General features: G+C 42.2%; 2 protein-coding genes across 4 annotated transcripts in view; one reads left to right on the top strand and one right to left on the bottom strand.

Annotated features, from left to right (window-relative positions):
• The window catches only part of DOP1A (DOP1 leucine zipper like protein A), a 59,724-nt gene extending 58,621 nt beyond the window's left edge, over window positions 1–1,103 (bottom strand). The window contains exon 1 of the mRNA XM_062489838.1: window positions 1,063–1,103. The gene's annotated coding sequence lies outside the window, so the exon portion shown is untranslated. The remainder of the gene's footprint in view (window positions 1–1,062) is intronic.
• Window positions 1,104–5,652: 4,549 nt separating this feature from the next.
• The window catches only part of UBE3D (ubiquitin protein ligase E3D), a 91,686-nt gene continuing 79,491 nt past the window's right edge, over window positions 5,653–17,847 (top strand). For all 3 annotated transcript variants that reach the window (XM_062488609.1, XM_062488610.1, XM_062488612.1), the window contains exons 1-5: window positions 5,653–5,714; window positions 6,040–6,242; window positions 8,205–8,295; window positions 13,280–13,511; window positions 17,650–17,719. In XM_062488609.1, the coding sequence (XP_062344593.1) occupies window positions 5,653–5,714; window positions 6,040–6,242; window positions 8,205–8,295; window positions 13,280–13,511; window positions 17,650–17,719 (658 nt within the window). The remainder of the gene's footprint in view (window positions 5,715–6,039; window positions 6,243–8,204; window positions 8,296–13,279; window positions 13,512–17,649; window positions 17,720–17,847) is intronic.

Genomic DNA, 17,847 nt, shown 5'->3' with positions numbered 1-17,847 from the left:
GCCCCTGCAAGCCTCTAGCCTGTTACTCTTTAGATACACTGTCCCCAACTCTTCACACTCCTACAACCAGAATTCAGATATCAGTAAAACTCTGCAGTTAATCTGAGAGCCATAACACGTCCACTATTACTGCATACTGGAAAGAAGATCCAGGAGTGAAAGGGTTCTTACAATCAGCAACATAAACAACGGTTGAGTCACCCAGAATAAGCTCTTTAAAGCCTGCACATCATATCTAACATATTTTAGGTCACTTAAATTGTTCAGGCTTCTCTAGTGACTGTCACAGGTATGAAAATATTATTTCCTAAAACATTTAATACCAGAAGCTGTCATATATTTTTGCTTTTCAAACTGGCATCACAAGATTTAAGGCCATCTCTGCATCAACAGATGAAATTCAACCCTGCACCACATAACCCAGTGACAGCAATACGTCCCATGTATCCTTCTAAATACCACACGCAGTAACTCCAGCAACCGGGAATCTCACCTAAAAGAGGCCCACAGCCCCCTGGACGCTCAAGGTCAAAGCAGGACGACCCTTGCAGCCCCACGCCAAGCTCGTTCTCAGGCAGGCGGGAAGAGCTCCCTGGGGAAGCTCCACCACGAAGGGCGAAGCCAGGCCCCGCTGCCGGGGTGCGGGCGCGGAGAGAGGCTCCGCACCCCAAAACTCACCCGGGCGCGCTCCGCGCTGCGGGGGGACAGAGCCCGGAGGGGAGGGGTGGACAGGTGCCACAGGTTAATTGACGCAGCGCAATTAACAGGCTACAGCCGCTCTCCCCGGGCTCCTCAGCACCTGCCCCTCGCACACAGCCCAGCACGGCCCGGCCGTCGTCCGCCACGACGGTGACGGCGGGGAGGGCAGAGCAAGGCAGACCACAGGGCCGGCTCGGCTCCTGGGGCGGACCCTCCCCAACACCGGCGCGGCGACAGGAGTGGGTGGGGGGGCGGGAGCGGGGGGAGCGGGAGCAGGAGCAGCAGCAGCAGCAGCCGCCGCCGCCGGGCCGCGCTACGTGCCGCACCAGAGTCCCGGGGAAGGAGCAGAGGGAGCGGCGTTACCTGAGCGACCCGAGCCGGAAGAGCCCGACCGCCACCGGCACCCCCGCGCCGCCCTGACAGCTCCCGGCGTGCCCCGCGCCGCGCCCGCCCCGCCCCGCGCAGCCGCGCTGCGCCCCCTGGCGGCACGCGCGCGCAGGTGCGCAACGGGCTCTGTGAGTGCGAGTGGGTGTTTGTCTGGGCCGGTCCGTACTGAGTTTACCAAATACAGCGCAGGTAAAAATGGAAGGTGGGCGGTTCTTTAGAAAATTATACTGCAACAGGTTGCCCAGAGGAGCTGTGGGTGTCCCATCGCTGGAAGTGTTCGAGGCCAGATTGGATGGGGCTCTGAGCAATCTGGTCTAGTAGGTGTCCCTGCTCATGGCAGCAGGGCTGGAAGGAGATGATCTCTAAGATCACAGAATCACTTAGGTTGGATAAGATGTGAGATCATCGAGTCCAACCTATGATGAAATGCCGCCATGTTAACCACACCATGGAAATAAGTGCCACGTCCAGTCACCTGCAGGAGCTATGATTCACCACCTCCATGGGCAGCCCATTCCAATGTCTAACCACCCTTTCTGTGAAGAGTTGCCTCTGAATGTCCAACCTGAACCTCACCTGGCATAGCTTATGACTATGTCCTCTTGTCCTGTCTCTGGTTTCCTGGCAGAAGAGGCCGACCCCGACTTGGTCCCTTCCAATCCAGATTGGTCTGTGATGCTATGATGTGATGTTATCTTTATGTTAACAGTAGCTGTATTGGGAATTTTCCAAAATTTCTTGTGATGAGTATGCTTGAATCCTTACTACAGGCAAAAGTGTATGGGTACCCATATGGATGGTACTGGAAGGAATTTTTACTGCGTTGCAAGAGTGATTTTTCAAGTGACCAGTTCCACAATATAAAGGGTACAGGTCTTTGACTACAATCTGTTAGTTTTAAAGCCTTCATTGCAATTCTCAAATTTAAGCAGGCTTCATATTAGCAAACAGATCTTATGGTTATAAACTACTTGAGTAACTGCAAAAAAAAAAAAAAAAGAAAAAAAGAAAAGAAAAAGGAAAAGGTGTTTTCAGTGTATGATTAATATTTTAGGCTTTGTCTGAGGACAAGTACTTCTAAAATATAGCCAGGGGAAAATCTCATAATATTTATAAATCTTCTACTCAGTGACTTATGTTGCTAGACAATATTGAATGAAGTTTAATTTTATTCTCCAGACTTGGGATAATAATCAAGAGTAAATGCAATTCCTTTTCTCATTAAGCTATATCAGAAATTGGTACATGAAAAATAGTTACTTTCTGTAAAGCTGACAATTTCCACTGGTTTTCTGAGGCATCATGTATAAACTATACATATATTTTCAATTAAAATAATGCACCTATTTTTTTTTTCTTTGAAGATACTTATAAATGCCTTTGAGATGTAATTGTTAACTAGGTTGGTTGTGCTTTTTGAGCTATTTAACAGTGGTGAACTTCACAGAGGGGAAGTGACTGTCTATAACTGACCATGTGCTTTCATATGCTACTGCATTGCAGAGCAGTTGGATTTCTAAGCTTCCCTTGTGCTGAATTTAGTCGTGGCTCAGAGCTCCAAAACACTTCTTTCAAATTCTATTATCAACTTTATGTGCAGTGACAATCAAAAAAACATTGTACATCGTTTGGAAGAATATTGAGAACAAGACAGAGGTAGTTGTTTGGCTGCTGTGTAAAAGGCTGGTGCAGCCTCAGATTGATTACGGCATCAATTCTTGTCTTCACAGCTCAAGAGGGATGTAGAGGAGTGGGGAAAGGCACTGTGGAGAGATGTCACTGCTATATTACAGCAAGAGCAATGACAGTGACTGTTCAATGCAGAGAGAGAAGGCAGGGGGGAAGATTGATCAAATTTTACAAAATCATGAAAGGCAACAAAGTTGTTGTCAACCAAACCCCACAATATGAGAATGAGGAGGCACAGAAATTTGTTTTCTGCAAAGCAGAAAACCTCTAGAACATATTGGCACCAGGGGCTGGGGACTTGGACACTATTTGTAGGTTGAAGGATACATTATTCATATTGATGACAACACATCCATAAGTGGACACTGAAGGAATTGGGCAGGGATGTACCCACAGGGGAAGTACCTGGAAGCAACCACTCTGTGGAGCTCTTCCTTATTAGTACCTTGTTTTTCTGATGATGGAGTCAAAATACTGGGCTGGGTGCAGCACTGATGTTAGGTGCGCTTGCTCTGTAGGAAATTTACCTTCCTTTCTCTGCAATTATTTCACAGCAGAAATGGTGAGAAACCTGTAATAGACAATTTTGAATTAGTAAGGCTCACAACCTGTGAACACTTAAGATTATTCATAACTTCATAGCTTTGGGTAAGCCTTTGTAACATCAAAAGCTTTTTTTACTAATACTAGGAGTCAATTCTCCTGTAATTACATTATGTTTGACATATGACCTACTTGTCCACAAACAGTATGTACATTCGTTTGTGAATTAATTGGAAATGAAACCTACCATGTGGAGTAATTATTCTTCTTCCTTAATAAAAAGGAAACAAACAACAACAACAAAACCTCACACCACCACACTCAGAACAGCATGTAGACAGTATAGTCCCATCTTAGAATACTTAAATAAATTCATGCTTTGTAAAAAAAAAAACCAAAATAACTCAGTTGAAACTGTTGACTATTTTCTGCTGTATTTTTTCTCACAAAATCTAACCTTACTCTATTTTCTTCTTTGGGACTCTCCTACTTGGTTTTGATAACTCCAAGGACTAAGATTACTTCACAAGATAATCACATATTTGATAGTGAATTGCTATAAAAGTAACCTGTGCAAATTTGCCTATATGTTTGAAGCTTTGCAGATCATGTTTTCAAAAAACTCTGTGCTACCACAGGTCTTGTGACTTCATAAAAAAGTAAGCACTTTTAACATTGTGGGAAGACTCCTTTTTTACAAAGTGAAAGTTTCTTTCCTTGGTGTCCTTGAATACTGAACATCAACATGTTACATGCTTCGAGGGCAGCATGCTAGATGAAGTGGGCAGTGGTGAAAGTGCTCATATGGTAAGGGAAGGTTACACAGGTGTGTCAGAGTGGACTTACAGTCTCTTGATAAAAGATCTCATGAGAGGCAGGAGAAACCTCACCCCAGAGCACCAGCTGCCTGTGTCAAGAGCCTGTTTGCTATGAGTACAATGTGACAGCATTCAAGGGTGCACATGGATCAGGAAGAATTTCAGGCAGACTTGTAAAGCTGCAAGAAAGGGTGGAGAGGGTTTATTTCACAAGGCAGGGGTAAGTAGTGGTGCATGACCTGCCACGGGACACAGTGCGCAGTGCTGGGGACAGATTACCTCTTTCAGCAGAGGCCTCTGCTCAGACTGAACTTCATAGTCATGATGGGGTGACCCCAGCCAGTTGCTAGCTCAGGGGTAGAACCAGAAGAGCAAAAGCATGAAAAACTGTGGGTTAAGACAATGATGTTTTAGTAGATGAGGCAAAGAGGAACAAAAACCCCCCAAATATACAGACAATCACTCACCACCTCCCACAAGAAGACTGTTGATGTTCAGTCCATGGTCACTGAGCAATGGTCACTTTGTAAAAAATATGCCCTGAATTTTTACTGCCACGCTCTGTGTACTGACACATACTGATGTTATGTGCCATGGAACATCATTTTGGTCGATTCAAGTCAGCTGTACGACCTCTCCCCCTGGCCCAGGCTCTTGCCCATCTCCAGCCTACTTGCTGGGTGGTGCAGAGTAAGACACTGAGGAGGCCTTAAACAGTGTGCAAACACCGCCCAGCAACAGCTAAAACAGAAGTTTATTATAATATTTATTATTATTATACCCTTTGGCCACGAATCCGGAGCACACACCCCCCAGGCGCAGCCCACAGTTCCTGTGGGGAGGGCCCGAGAGAACGGACCCAGGGTCCTCCCGGCGGTGGTGTGGCAGGAAAGCAGGTGTGAGCCCCATGTTGACACAGAAGACCGGGCACGAGAAAACGCCGTGAGACCAGCCGGTTGTGCAGAGCTTGACCTTGGGGCCCGATAGGACTCGTCCCTGGGCCCCCAGGCCTGGCTCTCCCGGTAGCAGCGGCCATGTCTTACAGGGAACGAACGGCTGAGAGAGCTGGGGGTGTTTAGTCTCATTGCTCTCTACAACTGCCTGAGAGCAGGTGTAGGGGGCCGGTCACTCCTGCCCTGCTGCTGTGACAGGACTAGCGGGAATGGCCCTAAACTGAGACAGGAGACGTTCTGACTAGACATTAGAAAAATATTTTTCACCGTTAGGGTGGTCAAGGGCTGGAATAGATTTGCCAGGGAGGTGGCGGAGTCGCCATCCCTGGCGGTGTTCAAGAGGCGTCTGAATGTAGCGCTGGGCGATGTGGTTCAGAAGTTACAGCGGCAGTGCCGGGTTGATCTGGACGATCCTAGAGGTGTCTTCCACTGTCTGCGATTCTGCGTCTCTCAGATCCCACGCAGGCGGCGCTGTGACGGGCGGGCTGGCGGGCGGCGCCGCGCCTGCGCCGGCGGGAGAGCGGCCGCTTCCTGCGCCGTGCCCGGCGCTGCTCCGCGCCGTTATGGCGGGAGCGTTCCTGATGGAGATCAGGCGGGGGACGCAGAGCGCGCTGCTGGTTATCCGGTAGTGCGGGGACGCTGCCGCCCGCCGCCGCTCGGGCCGTGCGGGGCAGCCGGGGGGCGCGGCGGGAATGGCTTTCGGCGTCCTTAGCCTTCAGCGGGGGGACCGGGTTGTGTGCGGGTATCTACGCCTGGCTGTTCGGCTCGGCACAGGCCGGGCTACCGTGCAAATAAATTTTTCCTGAGAACGGTGGATTGTTTCTCTCGGCTGCTCCTCGTTCACCGCGTGGATCTCGGGGCTGCGGGGGAGCTGCGGGCCGGCCTGTATAAAGCAGCAACGCGCCCCGACAGCCCGTTCCCGAGGCATACCCGTTGCTTTTCCTCCGCAGCGCGGCGGCGGAGCTCCCCAGCGCGCCGGTGGAGGTTTCGGTGTGCGCGGATTCCCTGGAAGTGAGGAGCGGCGGGAGCTGCGGTGCGGCGGCGCTGCCGGCAGGGGTCAGGCTGGCGCCGTCCTCGTGCCGCGGGCTCCGGCGCCTGCGCGGGGACGGACTGCACCTGCGCGTGCGCCTGCGCTGCCCGCCGCCCGCCGCCGGTGAGGGCCGGGCGCGGGAACGGGAGCTGGGGCCGGGGAGCTGGCAGGTGTAAGTGGGAGAGGCTCTGAAGCGCAGGTTCTGTAGAGCAAACGCCTTCTGGAATTGTCAGTTTTAGAAATTGAAAGTGCGGAAGTGACGCAGTGAAAGGGAAACGCGGTGTGTTTGGGATCTGCTCGCAGCTTTCCTCCTCCCCGTGCTTTCCACAGTACTTCAAAATTACTTTATTTCTCTCCTACTCCATGTTTGGTAGCTGAAAATCATAGAATCATGAAATGCTAAGGGGTTGGACTGGGCTCTAAAGATCACCTACTAGAAGTCCCCACTGCAATTGGCAGGGATTTGTCCCACTAGACCAGGGGGCTCAAGGATTTTCCCAGCCTGGCTTTGAGCGCTGCCGGGGTTGGAGCATCCTCGGCCTTCCTGAGCAGCCAATGAGCCACTCACTTCTGCGTGACAATGTCTCACCTCTCTCACAGTAAAGAGTTTATTTCTAATGTCTGACCTAAATTTCCTTGCTTTCAATTCGTACCCGTTATTCCCTGTCCTATCAGTAATGGAGTGGATTCATCCAGGCAATCAGACTATGGTTGTCCATCCCTGGCCACTTAATCATAAAAGATTATGGGCATGCGTTGGGACTCATTCTCACAGCTGGGGTTTCAGAGGTTAATGTCACAGGTAACTTCTGCAAAGTTGCCTTCTTTATTTCCGTGATGCTGATTCAGGTCTAGGATGTGTTGGCAATAAATAGAAAGCATGGTAGTACAGCTGTTGCTTTCTTTCATCCTGCCATCCAGGCTCAATATGTTTAGATCCTTTTATATGATGTGACACAGACATATTAAATAACACAAAATTGCCATTCTACACTTTTAAAGTAGAAAAGGATGATAAAATACATAATATACAGTAATGCAGCACCAGGAACACATTGGAATACTCTGTTGGTATGCTGAGATGACATCTCTACATTAATCTGTAATTATGCATGTGCTTTGACAACTCAGTTAAAACTATTTAATATGTCCTATTAATGAGACATGTTTCAAAAGACCAATGATGAGGTTTTAAAAATTAACTTTGGAAAGTCATGCTAGTGAAAAACAAGTATGTGAACCTGGTGGCAATCAACGTATATATTGGATAGTCTTAGTTACCCTTTGATGTTTTATATTATTATGCAAAATAGTTGAAATTCTGGAGCCTTTAAAGGTATTTTTCTCTTGTGATTGAATCCTAAAATTCAGATATTTAATGTCAGTGCTAAGAGTAAACTTTGATTCTTAAGTATGAGAAAGTGGGTGATGTAAAGCATGTTCATATGTAGAGCTAGGCTTACAGTTTTACTTCTATTTACTGTTATCAGATAATTTGGGGAGACTTTTATAACTTCTTTTTTTACTATGGAGAAGTTGTTTGAGCTGCCTTTTGTGAGACCATTTTTGCTTTCGTGGCCTGCAGAGGCCGTTGCTTGCTATCTTTTCCTGGAGTGATTCCACAATGTTTGATTTCTTACCTGCCTGAAAATGTAAACTTACTGCCTGCCCCTGCTCCTTATCCTGATTATTTGTGTTACATATTGGTGTGTCCCCTCATATTGCAGAAACACTGATTATCAGAAATATCATTACAAAAGAGTGGCTTTGAATTTTGATTTTTATAATCTCTGCAATTATATCTATATATCAGCCCCCTTCTGAAGAGGATTTGCACCTTGAAAATAAATATTCACATATGCAGTTCCTACTCAGTAATATGGGGCATGAGGTGGAGATGGCAAGTTCTTCCTAAATGTAAATACTTGCTTCTAAAAAATTGCTGTTGTGTTTAAAATGTCAACCCTTTTCTTTGTCTATTAGATTTATCCTTTTTCATTTGAGGTATTTGGCAAGATTTTTTTATACAAGTGACTGAAAATTTTACACAGATTTGAAGATTAATTAGTTTCCTTCCATCTATAGATGTGGTTTTTACCTTGAGGGAAAGCCTGAAACCCAACAAGAATTATATCTTTTACTGTCAGTCCTGTGGTGACATCGTGGTGAAAGACCGGTGAGTACTGCAGTGTCTTGTATTTATAGCAACAAATGCTATAGTGATTGTTATTCCTGCTTTTTTGTGCACTTGGAGACAGCTAAAATGTATTTCTTTTGAAACTGGTAGACAAGAACACATTTGAAGCACTGCAGATGACAAAAACCAAAATTACCTGAAGCAGTTTTTAGCTGTTTATTCATTTATTCCTTGATTTCTTTCTTCTTCTGCACTTCAGGTATCCTTTTCAGTTCTTTTCAGTCTCTTATAAATTTCCTTCAGTAATCATGCTGTAATTATAGAGTGGCTGCTCAGAATGGGGATATTGACCACAGCTTCCTTTTATCTTTTCAGCAAAGCCTGCCTCCACATAGTTCAGGCATGCTGAATTTGGGAAACACAGTAACTGTGTCTTAGCTGTGTGCCTAGGCCTTATCTCTGTTCTTTACAAAGTCTGCAGAGTGAATGAGAATTTTAATAAAAAGGTGCTGCATTATCTGGCTCTTCTGATGAACAATTTTGACAGCTTCAGCTGAATAGATAAGAATTGTTAGAGGTGTACTTTCAGCCTTTTATGATGTGTGGCTCCTAACACTCGAAACAATAATACAAATGTGTTTCAATCTCTAAATTTCTGTTACTTTCTTGTCATAGGTATGGCTTTATGGCTAGCTGAATGTAACTGAATGAGGATTTCTTAACTTTCTCTTCTGAAATGTCTCATTAGAAAATGTAGTAATAACTCTTTGTTTTGATGCATTTGTAACATAGTGGAAGTTCTAATTTCTGGTCAGTGACATTTACTTTCAAAACATATTGCACTTTTATATTTGCATCTCTGAGTGGGAATTTTCCTGAATTTCAGCACATCAAATTCATATGCATTTAGTTTAAATCTTTGGATTCTGTATCCTGTAATGTGACATAAGCATAATTTTTGAGAAAGGAAAAAGAATACATGTCCATGCTTTTTACTTGGCATTTCTCCTCGCAGGGAGCCTCTGAGCCCCTTGAATGTTGCCACTAAAAAAACCTAAGACAAGAGTAGAAAAGCAGAGCTGACAGTGTATCCAACACATTCTGTTCCAGCATTTCTAAAAGGAAGAGAGTAGCATAGTCAGAACTGGCTACAGAATTCATGTGTTCCTCTCTTCAGGAAGAGTTAAATATGACAGTGACAGCAGAGCTGGAAGGATTGAAGGGAAATTGCAGAACTGTGTGAAAGAGAGAATATTGAAGTCTGAATTACTAGGAAAGGGTCTGTAATAAGAAAAACCCAAGATCTAGAAAATAATACAGTTAAGAAGAAATTGAAATAAATGGGATTTAGTTTAGATAAGGTTGTGGAGAAGACATAAGATTCTTCCAATATATAGGAAGTTGCTGAAAAGGTGGCAGTAATCTTCAGTTGAAGCAAGAGGAATCTGTGGTGAAATGAAAAAAAAAAATCCACAAACCAACAAATCACCCCAAACCTTTCCTAAAGCTTATTTTTTTACTGTTAGAGACTTCATAGGAAGCCTTCCTTTTAAAGGTTAGATTAGGAAATGTACTAGGAATAGTTTAAATGTAAGTAATCCTTCCTTGGTGCACAAAAATTGACTCTATACATTTTCTGAAATCCTCTGTCTCAGTCTGCTTCCTTCCATAAATCTGATAGCTCTTCAGAGGTCAGGGTTATGCTCTTTGATTCTTTTCCATCGCCCTTACATTATCCACATTAGAGGAAATTATTAGTTTTTTTTTTTTCTTCCATTGTGCAAGAGCTGCAAAAAATTAGGGATACTTTATATTTTTCTTTCTCTTCCTGCAGTTGGGCTAATCATACCTCATATAAAAAATAATAATTTAAGACTTCATTTCTGTCATGAAGAAATTCTTAAAGGCTTATGATATGTGGATGCCAGGTGCCCACCAAAGCTGCTGTATCAGTCCCCTCATCAGCTGGACAGGAGGGACAAAAAATAACAAAAGGAGTCATAAGTCCTGCCAGCAAGCCTGTTCCAGTGTGGGCTTCTCTTTCTCTCCATGGTTCCATGGATTCTGCCAGACTTCCCATGAAGCCATAGCCTCTTTTGGGCATTGTCTGCTCTGGTGTGGGGTCCTCCATGGAGGGCATCCATCTACTGCACTGTGGACCTTCATGGGCTGCAGCAGGACAGCTTGCTTCACCATTATCTTCCTCATGGGCTTCAGGGAAAACTGCTCCAGTGCCTGGAGTACCTTCTCCCCTCCTTCTTCACTGTTCTTGGTGTCTGCAGAGCAGTTGCTCTCAGATTTTCTTACGCTTCAGACTGCAAGATGTTCTTTCCTGCTTTATTAAATACATTTTCAGAGAGGCAGTACCACTGCTGATGGCCTTATCCTTGGCCAGGGGTGGGTCTGTCTTGGAGCATTGACCCCATCAGACATGAGGGAAGCTTCTGGCAGCTGCTCACATAATCTATCCGTGGAAGTTCCCTACTACTAAAACCTTGCCATGCAAATGCAATGCAGGGGAGTGGTCACAGCACCAAACCTGCATGATTTCAAGAAGCATCTGGTTGTGTTATGAACCTTGAGGTTGTCCTGTGCAGGGCCCAGAGTTGGATGCAATGATCCTTGTGGCTTCTTTGCAGCTCAGGATAGTCTGTGATAATAATTGGTACTGCACAAATATTCCACTGAAAAACTCATGGCAGGGGAAATCGAATTACACTTTGCCTACATAAGTAGTGTTAAGCCTGACAGTTAAGTGTCAGGCTGGGCTCTCCCAAGATTTTTTAACAGGTAAATAAGGGAGACTCCAATTAAAGAAATGCAGTTGTTTTTCTTTTTCTCTGATGGAACCGAACAATTATATGTTTAAACGTCTGAAGTCCCTTTTACTTCCAGTTTTTAGTATTTTCAGTAGACAGAATTATTGAGTATTAGTTAATAATGACATTTTGGGGTTACTTTTCTTAATCCAGTCTTACAAGGGTCTCTATGGTCAAATACTTACCTTAGCCTGGAAGATCATTTAAGACATATCCTTATGGCAGGGCTCTTGTAGAGTAGTGCTTAACTTCAAACTTTTAAAAAGTAGATTAATTATCTACTTTCCTGGTTGGAATCTGAGAACTATCTACAACAGGAGATTCAGCCTGGCTAGATTAGACACTTCCAGGAGAAAGCTACTCCTAAAAGTCCCAACATAAGAACTGTTTGTTGCTCTCTGACTGTGAAGGCAGCCTAGGTGGCTATCTTCAAGTAGAAACTCGATTTTTATTAGGAGCAAGTTTGGACAGATAAGTCACCCTGTTTTCTAGGTTTTATCATATTATTTAGTAGCCTCAATTTAGTCAGTACATAGTAAACCTCAATTTGTTTTTTTTTGTTTATCTTTCTAGTAGGGCTCCATTTTTATAAGTGTTCCATTTTTTCAGTTCTGATGACCCAGGATATGGCTTCCCACCTATGAGTGGCAAAAGCCTAAAATACAGTGGAAATGGTATATTTTCTGTACAGCTCAGAGTTAGGAGGAGTTTGTTTAGGAAATTCCTACTGGTTGGAAAAACTTATTTTGTTGGAAAAGAAGTAAAGATCTTTATGCTGTAGACTGTGAGAGTAAAGAAAGGTTGATGTAATGAAACAGGGCAGCATGAGTCTGTAGCTTAAGGTAATATCTGTCTTATTTTTCTCCTTGTAGGAACACTGCTGAGCAATACCAGCTTTTTATTACTTTTTTTGTAGAAAGCAACACAGGAAGACATTTCTTTTGCTGTGTGAGTCCAGGCACTGGAACTAATTGTAAAGGCTGATGAAGAAATCAGTTATTAGGCCAACATCAGAACTAAACTGTCACTGGCTGAATTGAGTAGCATCTGAAGCAGTATATAAAGACCACAGTAAACGAAGACAGATATGGTAGTGCTGAGAGGTTATCTTACTTAGTTTTGGTAAAGCCGCATCAGAGGATGAGTTATTCCAACTTCCATCTGCAGGTGGAGCAAGCAGAGTTTAAAATGTATTGTCTATCTAGAAAAAAAGGATTTTTTTAATAAAACATTTTTCTTTCACCTGCCGAACAATTCAAAAGGACCAAGAAGCTACAGTGGCAACAACTGACATCTTCAGAAAATGTTAGTCTGGGAGCTGCAGGAAAGGGAGGATGCCTAACTGTTGGATTAGCAGCTGTGTTTTCATTTGCAAAGTAGCACCATAAGAAAAGTTGTATTTGCAAGTTTTAAGTAAGGAGTAGAATCAAGAAACTCTGGTGAAGGTTTCAGGCAACAGCTGAAGAAATGGAGTGACAAATGGAATGCATTCAAGGAAACTAGGCAGAGAGCAGAAAATGCCAACCCAGTACAACTGATAATGAAAACAAAGTAGAATTTCCAGAAGCAGTATCCTTGGTCCATATAGCTATCCAGGAGAGAGGGATTTGCCTTTTTATAGATGACTTCTGAAAGTTGGATCTGCGTATCTGAATCTAAATTAAGATTGAATTATCCTTTGTTTGGTATTTTGTTCATTTGGGTTTTTTAATGAAAATGTACTGTGGTATTTTTTTCAGATTTTAGCATTTTCAAGCCTGATATCTGAAACAAAGAACATGCTGAATCTTGCTGTGGCATGACTATGTTTTTGTTTGTTTTATATCAGCATTTGGTGCAAGGGAACTTTATAAGAAGTAATAACAAATATAATTGCAAGTGCTCATTGTCATACTTTTCATGACTGGGTAGAACTGTTTTATTTTTGCCATCTGATTCATTTCAAGAGAGGACTATGTCAAATTCTGCCTTATAGTTGTTGGAGATTCACCCTTGGGAAATGCTTAATCACAGACTTGACAGGAAACTCAGACATTGCTTTCTCACAATTCACCCCAAGAATGTGCCTTTGGCTGGAAAGAGAGTCAAGCACTTCCTTTTGAGAAAATGCCATTCTTCCCCCACTGATTGTAGGAAGCGTAAACTCTCTTTAAGTGTCTTAGAATTCTAACATATTGAAATATTTGTCTCTTCTTCCCTCTAAGGAAATTTCTCAGAGTTCTTCCTCTACCAAGTGAAGACTGGAGTGATTTAGTTGAAGAGTGGTGTTGTCACCCTGACCCCTTTGCCAAAAGCACTTTGCACCCTCAGCATGGAGACTGTTTTGTCGGAGACACATTTTTCCTGTTGAATTCAGGAAATGAATCACATGTGCCTGAATCTCCCATGTGCTGCTCAGAGGCTGGACGCCATGTTTCGCAGAGTGGCTCCAACTTGGTAAAGTATTTTCTTCAAATAGTTATTAGGTGAAGTTTGGATGTTTTCATTGTAAAGTATTTTTTTTTTGTTACTAGTTTATTTAATTTGTGTGTATTACAGAACTGTTTTGAAGGTCATAAGGAATTCTTGACATTCAGCTATACAGAAGTCAGAAAATAGTCCAGGATTTTACATGTTCTAAAGCTCACATGACAGTCTTGATATTGACCTCAGTGTGCAAGTAGAACTTAGCAATATAAAGTACTCTATAGTTCTATAGTACTACTATAGAAGCTACGTTATTATGTAGTTCTGAACCCAGATATTTTCCCCCAAAATTATCATGAGTGAAGGACATCAGTATTTTTTAAGATAATAACTGTGATGGGTTAGGTGTTTGTTAAAAGGGAGTGAAGCAAAGAATGAGGTGGAAATTGAAGTAACAATTATTTTTTCTTACACCATGACTTGAGGCATAATCATAGCTATGATTAAAGAGAAGTGTGGGGTTTTTTGTCTCCTTTTCTTTTCTTTTTTTTTTAGTTTTAAAAAGACTTGGAAATATTAGAATGTGTGCTTTGCATTTAGATTTGGCTGTCTTAGGTTCTTAAAGCATAGTAAGGAAATGGAGTTTGTTTGACTGCTCTGTCTAGTGAAAGGAACCTGCCATCCCATATCATAGCTCTTCATGTTGATATTTCTGAGGTGTTTCAGGAAGAAGGCTGTCATTTGGCTTAGAAAAATCAAAATTTGTTGTTGCCCAGGGGAAATAAACATTTTTGGGGGGGCTTATGTTTCAGTGGAGGGATAAAACCCATGAAGAAAGTTCAGTGATTTACTTTTGGACATCTAGCACTTGTATAAAAGTTCAGGCAACAATCTTTTCTTCTGCCAGAAGAACATTCAGGAACTCAGTTCACCAAAGCCTACATTTGCATGAAGCCTTTTCTGTTAATCTATTGCTTGTCTGCGTTTGTACTGATGAAGGTTGGGCCTACATATGCTGTATTTTCTTCCAATACCAAGTATTAAACTGTCTACATTGCTGCCTTGGTGATTTGTGCCTGTAACAATTGAAGGCTTATTCTGTAGAGATTTCCAGCATGAAACATGTAATCACTTGAAACCAGACACCCTGATTTCTCCCTGCTGCTTATAGTGATATGTATTATCCCCAGTAAGAGTCACTAGGCTTCTTACAGTTCCATGGTTGCTGGTGCAATGCTCCAAGAGATCCCTCTGTATGGGGAGCAGTTCTGTCCTGTGGTCCCTATCTGCAAGACTTGCAGCTGTGGTCCCTTGGGCTTCTTGTTCCATTGTTCTTTGAAAAACAAAATATGCAGAGAGGAAAATAAGGACTGATACACTGTAAGGGTATCAGCATGGCAGAAGCAGATTAATTTGGGTTAACTCTGTGACAATGGAGTTCTTTCTTCTGTTTCCTTAAGAAGGAGGTGGAGTAGATGATACCAGATTTCCAAGAGGACACTGCTTTCTGCCAGAGGTTGCCAAAATGAATTCTTGCTTTTCAGTAGGCTTAAAAGAGATCTTAGAACACCAGGAATAAATATGGGAAGAGGCAAAGGCACATGGAGTTCGTATTGCACACTTCTTCATCAAAGAGAATGTTTGTGAGAAAATGATTGATTTGAAGGCAGAAATAAATAGATTAGAAGGCAGTAATAAAAGGATGTGGAACACTGATTTTATAGAGATATGGGTCGAACCAGGATAACAGCAGAACTTTTGAATGAGGGAGGAGGCTGTTTTATGTCAGAGGCATACAATAGTTTAGTGTGATGAATTTTCATGTTTGCTTCCTTATACTTGCATTGAAGTTGAGAATTTCTTCCTTGCTTGTGTCCAATCTCTTTTTCTACATCTTTCACACTTGCAAAGAATTCTCATTTCTGTGGTTTTTTATTTCCAGCATCACTTGGTTGCCAAGCAAATGAGCACAACTCCTAGATCCAGGAGAAGCTAGGCTAATAAGGAAAAATCCCCCTCATACTGAAGCAGAAAATTCTTCCATAATATGAGTAATAGAAAGTTACAGGCAAGACAGATTGCTATTGGCATAAATGTTCTCATTTTAGAGAATATTGTTGCAGTCTGCCCCAGTATGAAAGCTCCTTTTTAATTGCATTGCAGTTCTTTGGAAAGTGTTTGCCTATGACCAAAATAGTAGCAGGAATGTACCAGAGATGCTTAAACAATCTTTTCCAGACTCCAGTGGGACCAAGACAACATCCGTCCATTGCAAACATATTTTTCACATCTATTAGTCTTCCAGTGTAACATAGTTCTTAAATGTCATATGCTCTTGCAGCATCTTAATGGTATCTCTTGGGAAAAATATTTTTCCTGACACCATATCAGGGATCCTTAGGAATAGAAACAGAAACTATTAGGCTTGTGATCCACCTGCAGCTGCAGATTGCCAGCAGCTGCAAGTTGTCAAATAGATAAATTGATTTAATTAGTTGAGCTAAAACTATCCCTTTTTCCATTGAAGCATGATACAATGAGTTAGTGTTATTTTTTAGGCACAGTTCTCAGCCAGCACCTGTAAATGTAGTCAGAAAAAAATACTCAAGTTTTAGCTTTCAAGGAAGTACTGTGTATTCTGTACTTGTACTCTGCAGTATTTGTACCAGTCTGAAACACTGGCTTATGCAAAACCTTGTCTTTTTATTCTTGCTTTTCACACTGAGCAAGTAATTTCATTGCATGTGTTTGAGAGGACTAGCAAGGTAGGAATTGGGAAAGAGGATAACTGCATGTATATGAACCAGATAATTTTCCTGATCTCCATAACAAGGGGACTGTACTTGAAATATAGTCAGCTCTCAGGTTTCTAGTTTGATTTTCTTTTTGACCATTGTTTAGGTTATGTGTGTGTACATATATATACACACACATATATATGTCCTGCTTTCAGACCAGATCTCTAATGTGCTGCACACAGGTTAATAAGCCCACACAGGACCAGTTCTGAAGCTTAGACTTTGGGTTAAAGTAAGAATTGTACTTGTTTGATGCACTGAATTTAAATATTAGCACTGTAATTAGTAGGATTCTAATAAGGTAGATTTCATCTAGAAATGAGATCTTTTTCAAAGGGCAGTAATAGATGCATGAAGCAAAGGCAAATATTCAGTGATGTTTTGGACAGTGTAGAGACTCCATGAACTAGATATTGTTATCCAAATTTCTTATTTTTAATAAGCCCTTGATGACATTACTTCCTCTGAATTTACGAAGAGTTTTTGAACTTGTATACTTTTAAATGCTTTCCTATAGTGAGTACCAAACTATATTATTCATCATGTGACAAATACCTTCCTTTTTTTTTTAAATTCAAACAGGGTTGCAATTTTATAGCATGAGCTATGAGGGCGTATGTTTGGATTTTTTCTGTTCAGCTTTTCCTAAACATTTGTGATTTTAGGTATCTCAATGATACCCCTCAGTTTTCTGTCTTCCATATGTTTTCCTATTATGTGCATTTTCATGCCACATATGGATACTGTTTTGCACTTCTGACAGTTATTCTTTGTCAATACCTTTTCTGTATTTGTTTGAGTGGAGAGGAAAAGGGTTGTTTAAGAACAGAATCCACTCATCTTTCTGGAATATTGTGCTGTGTTGTGTACTTCAGCTGTTTCCTAGTAACTCAAAATAGTCTGCAGACATATTCTGTACTCTGCTGAGCATTGAACTGGTATTCAACTCCAATAAAACTGTCCACAGTGGCTAGAACTTGTTACTGTGCAATGGTAGTCACATTGCACCATACTATTTTATGTATATATTATGGAGTGCTTAATTTCAGATGCATTATTTTGCCCTTAGCACAATCGAATTTAGCTTATCATTTTATCATCCAGTCACTCAATATGGTAAAATTCTCCTGTTAGCCATTACCGATTGTGCCATGTGGATATATTGCCAGATTTTAAAATTACTATGGAACTTGCAAGCAAGTCGAGGTGTAGAAAGCTGAGGAAATGAAGGCAAATATGTGTGCATGTAAACATAAACAGGACAGAAATAAATAAAAAGTTTTCTATCTGCTCTCTAAATTATGTTACAGCTACGCATGCTTTTCTCAGAATATCTGAATGACATTTAAACGTTATTTTTTGTCCTACAGAAGTCAAAAGAAAATGCCCGAGTAATTTGTAAGCGCTGCAAGGCAATCCTGGGAGAAACAGTTTCATCAGGTATGAGATGTCAAAACAGAACTAGACTTGACTGCATCAGCCGTTGAACATTGGTGGTTAAAAACACTGAAGGAAAGTAGTTTATCAATAAGGTGCAGTGATGATTCCTGTGTGTTTGTCTCATTCCC

This window comes from Cinclus cinclus, chromosome 3 (assembly GCF_963662255.1).
Source record: "Cinclus cinclus chromosome 3, bCinCin1.1, whole genome shotgun sequence".
NCBI classification, from domain to species: domain Eukaryota; kingdom Metazoa; phylum Chordata; class Aves; order Passeriformes; family Cinclidae; genus Cinclus; species Cinclus cinclus.
The sequence above is the reverse complement of the archived record's forward strand: the minus strand, read 5'-3'. Positions and strand labels throughout refer to the sequence as shown.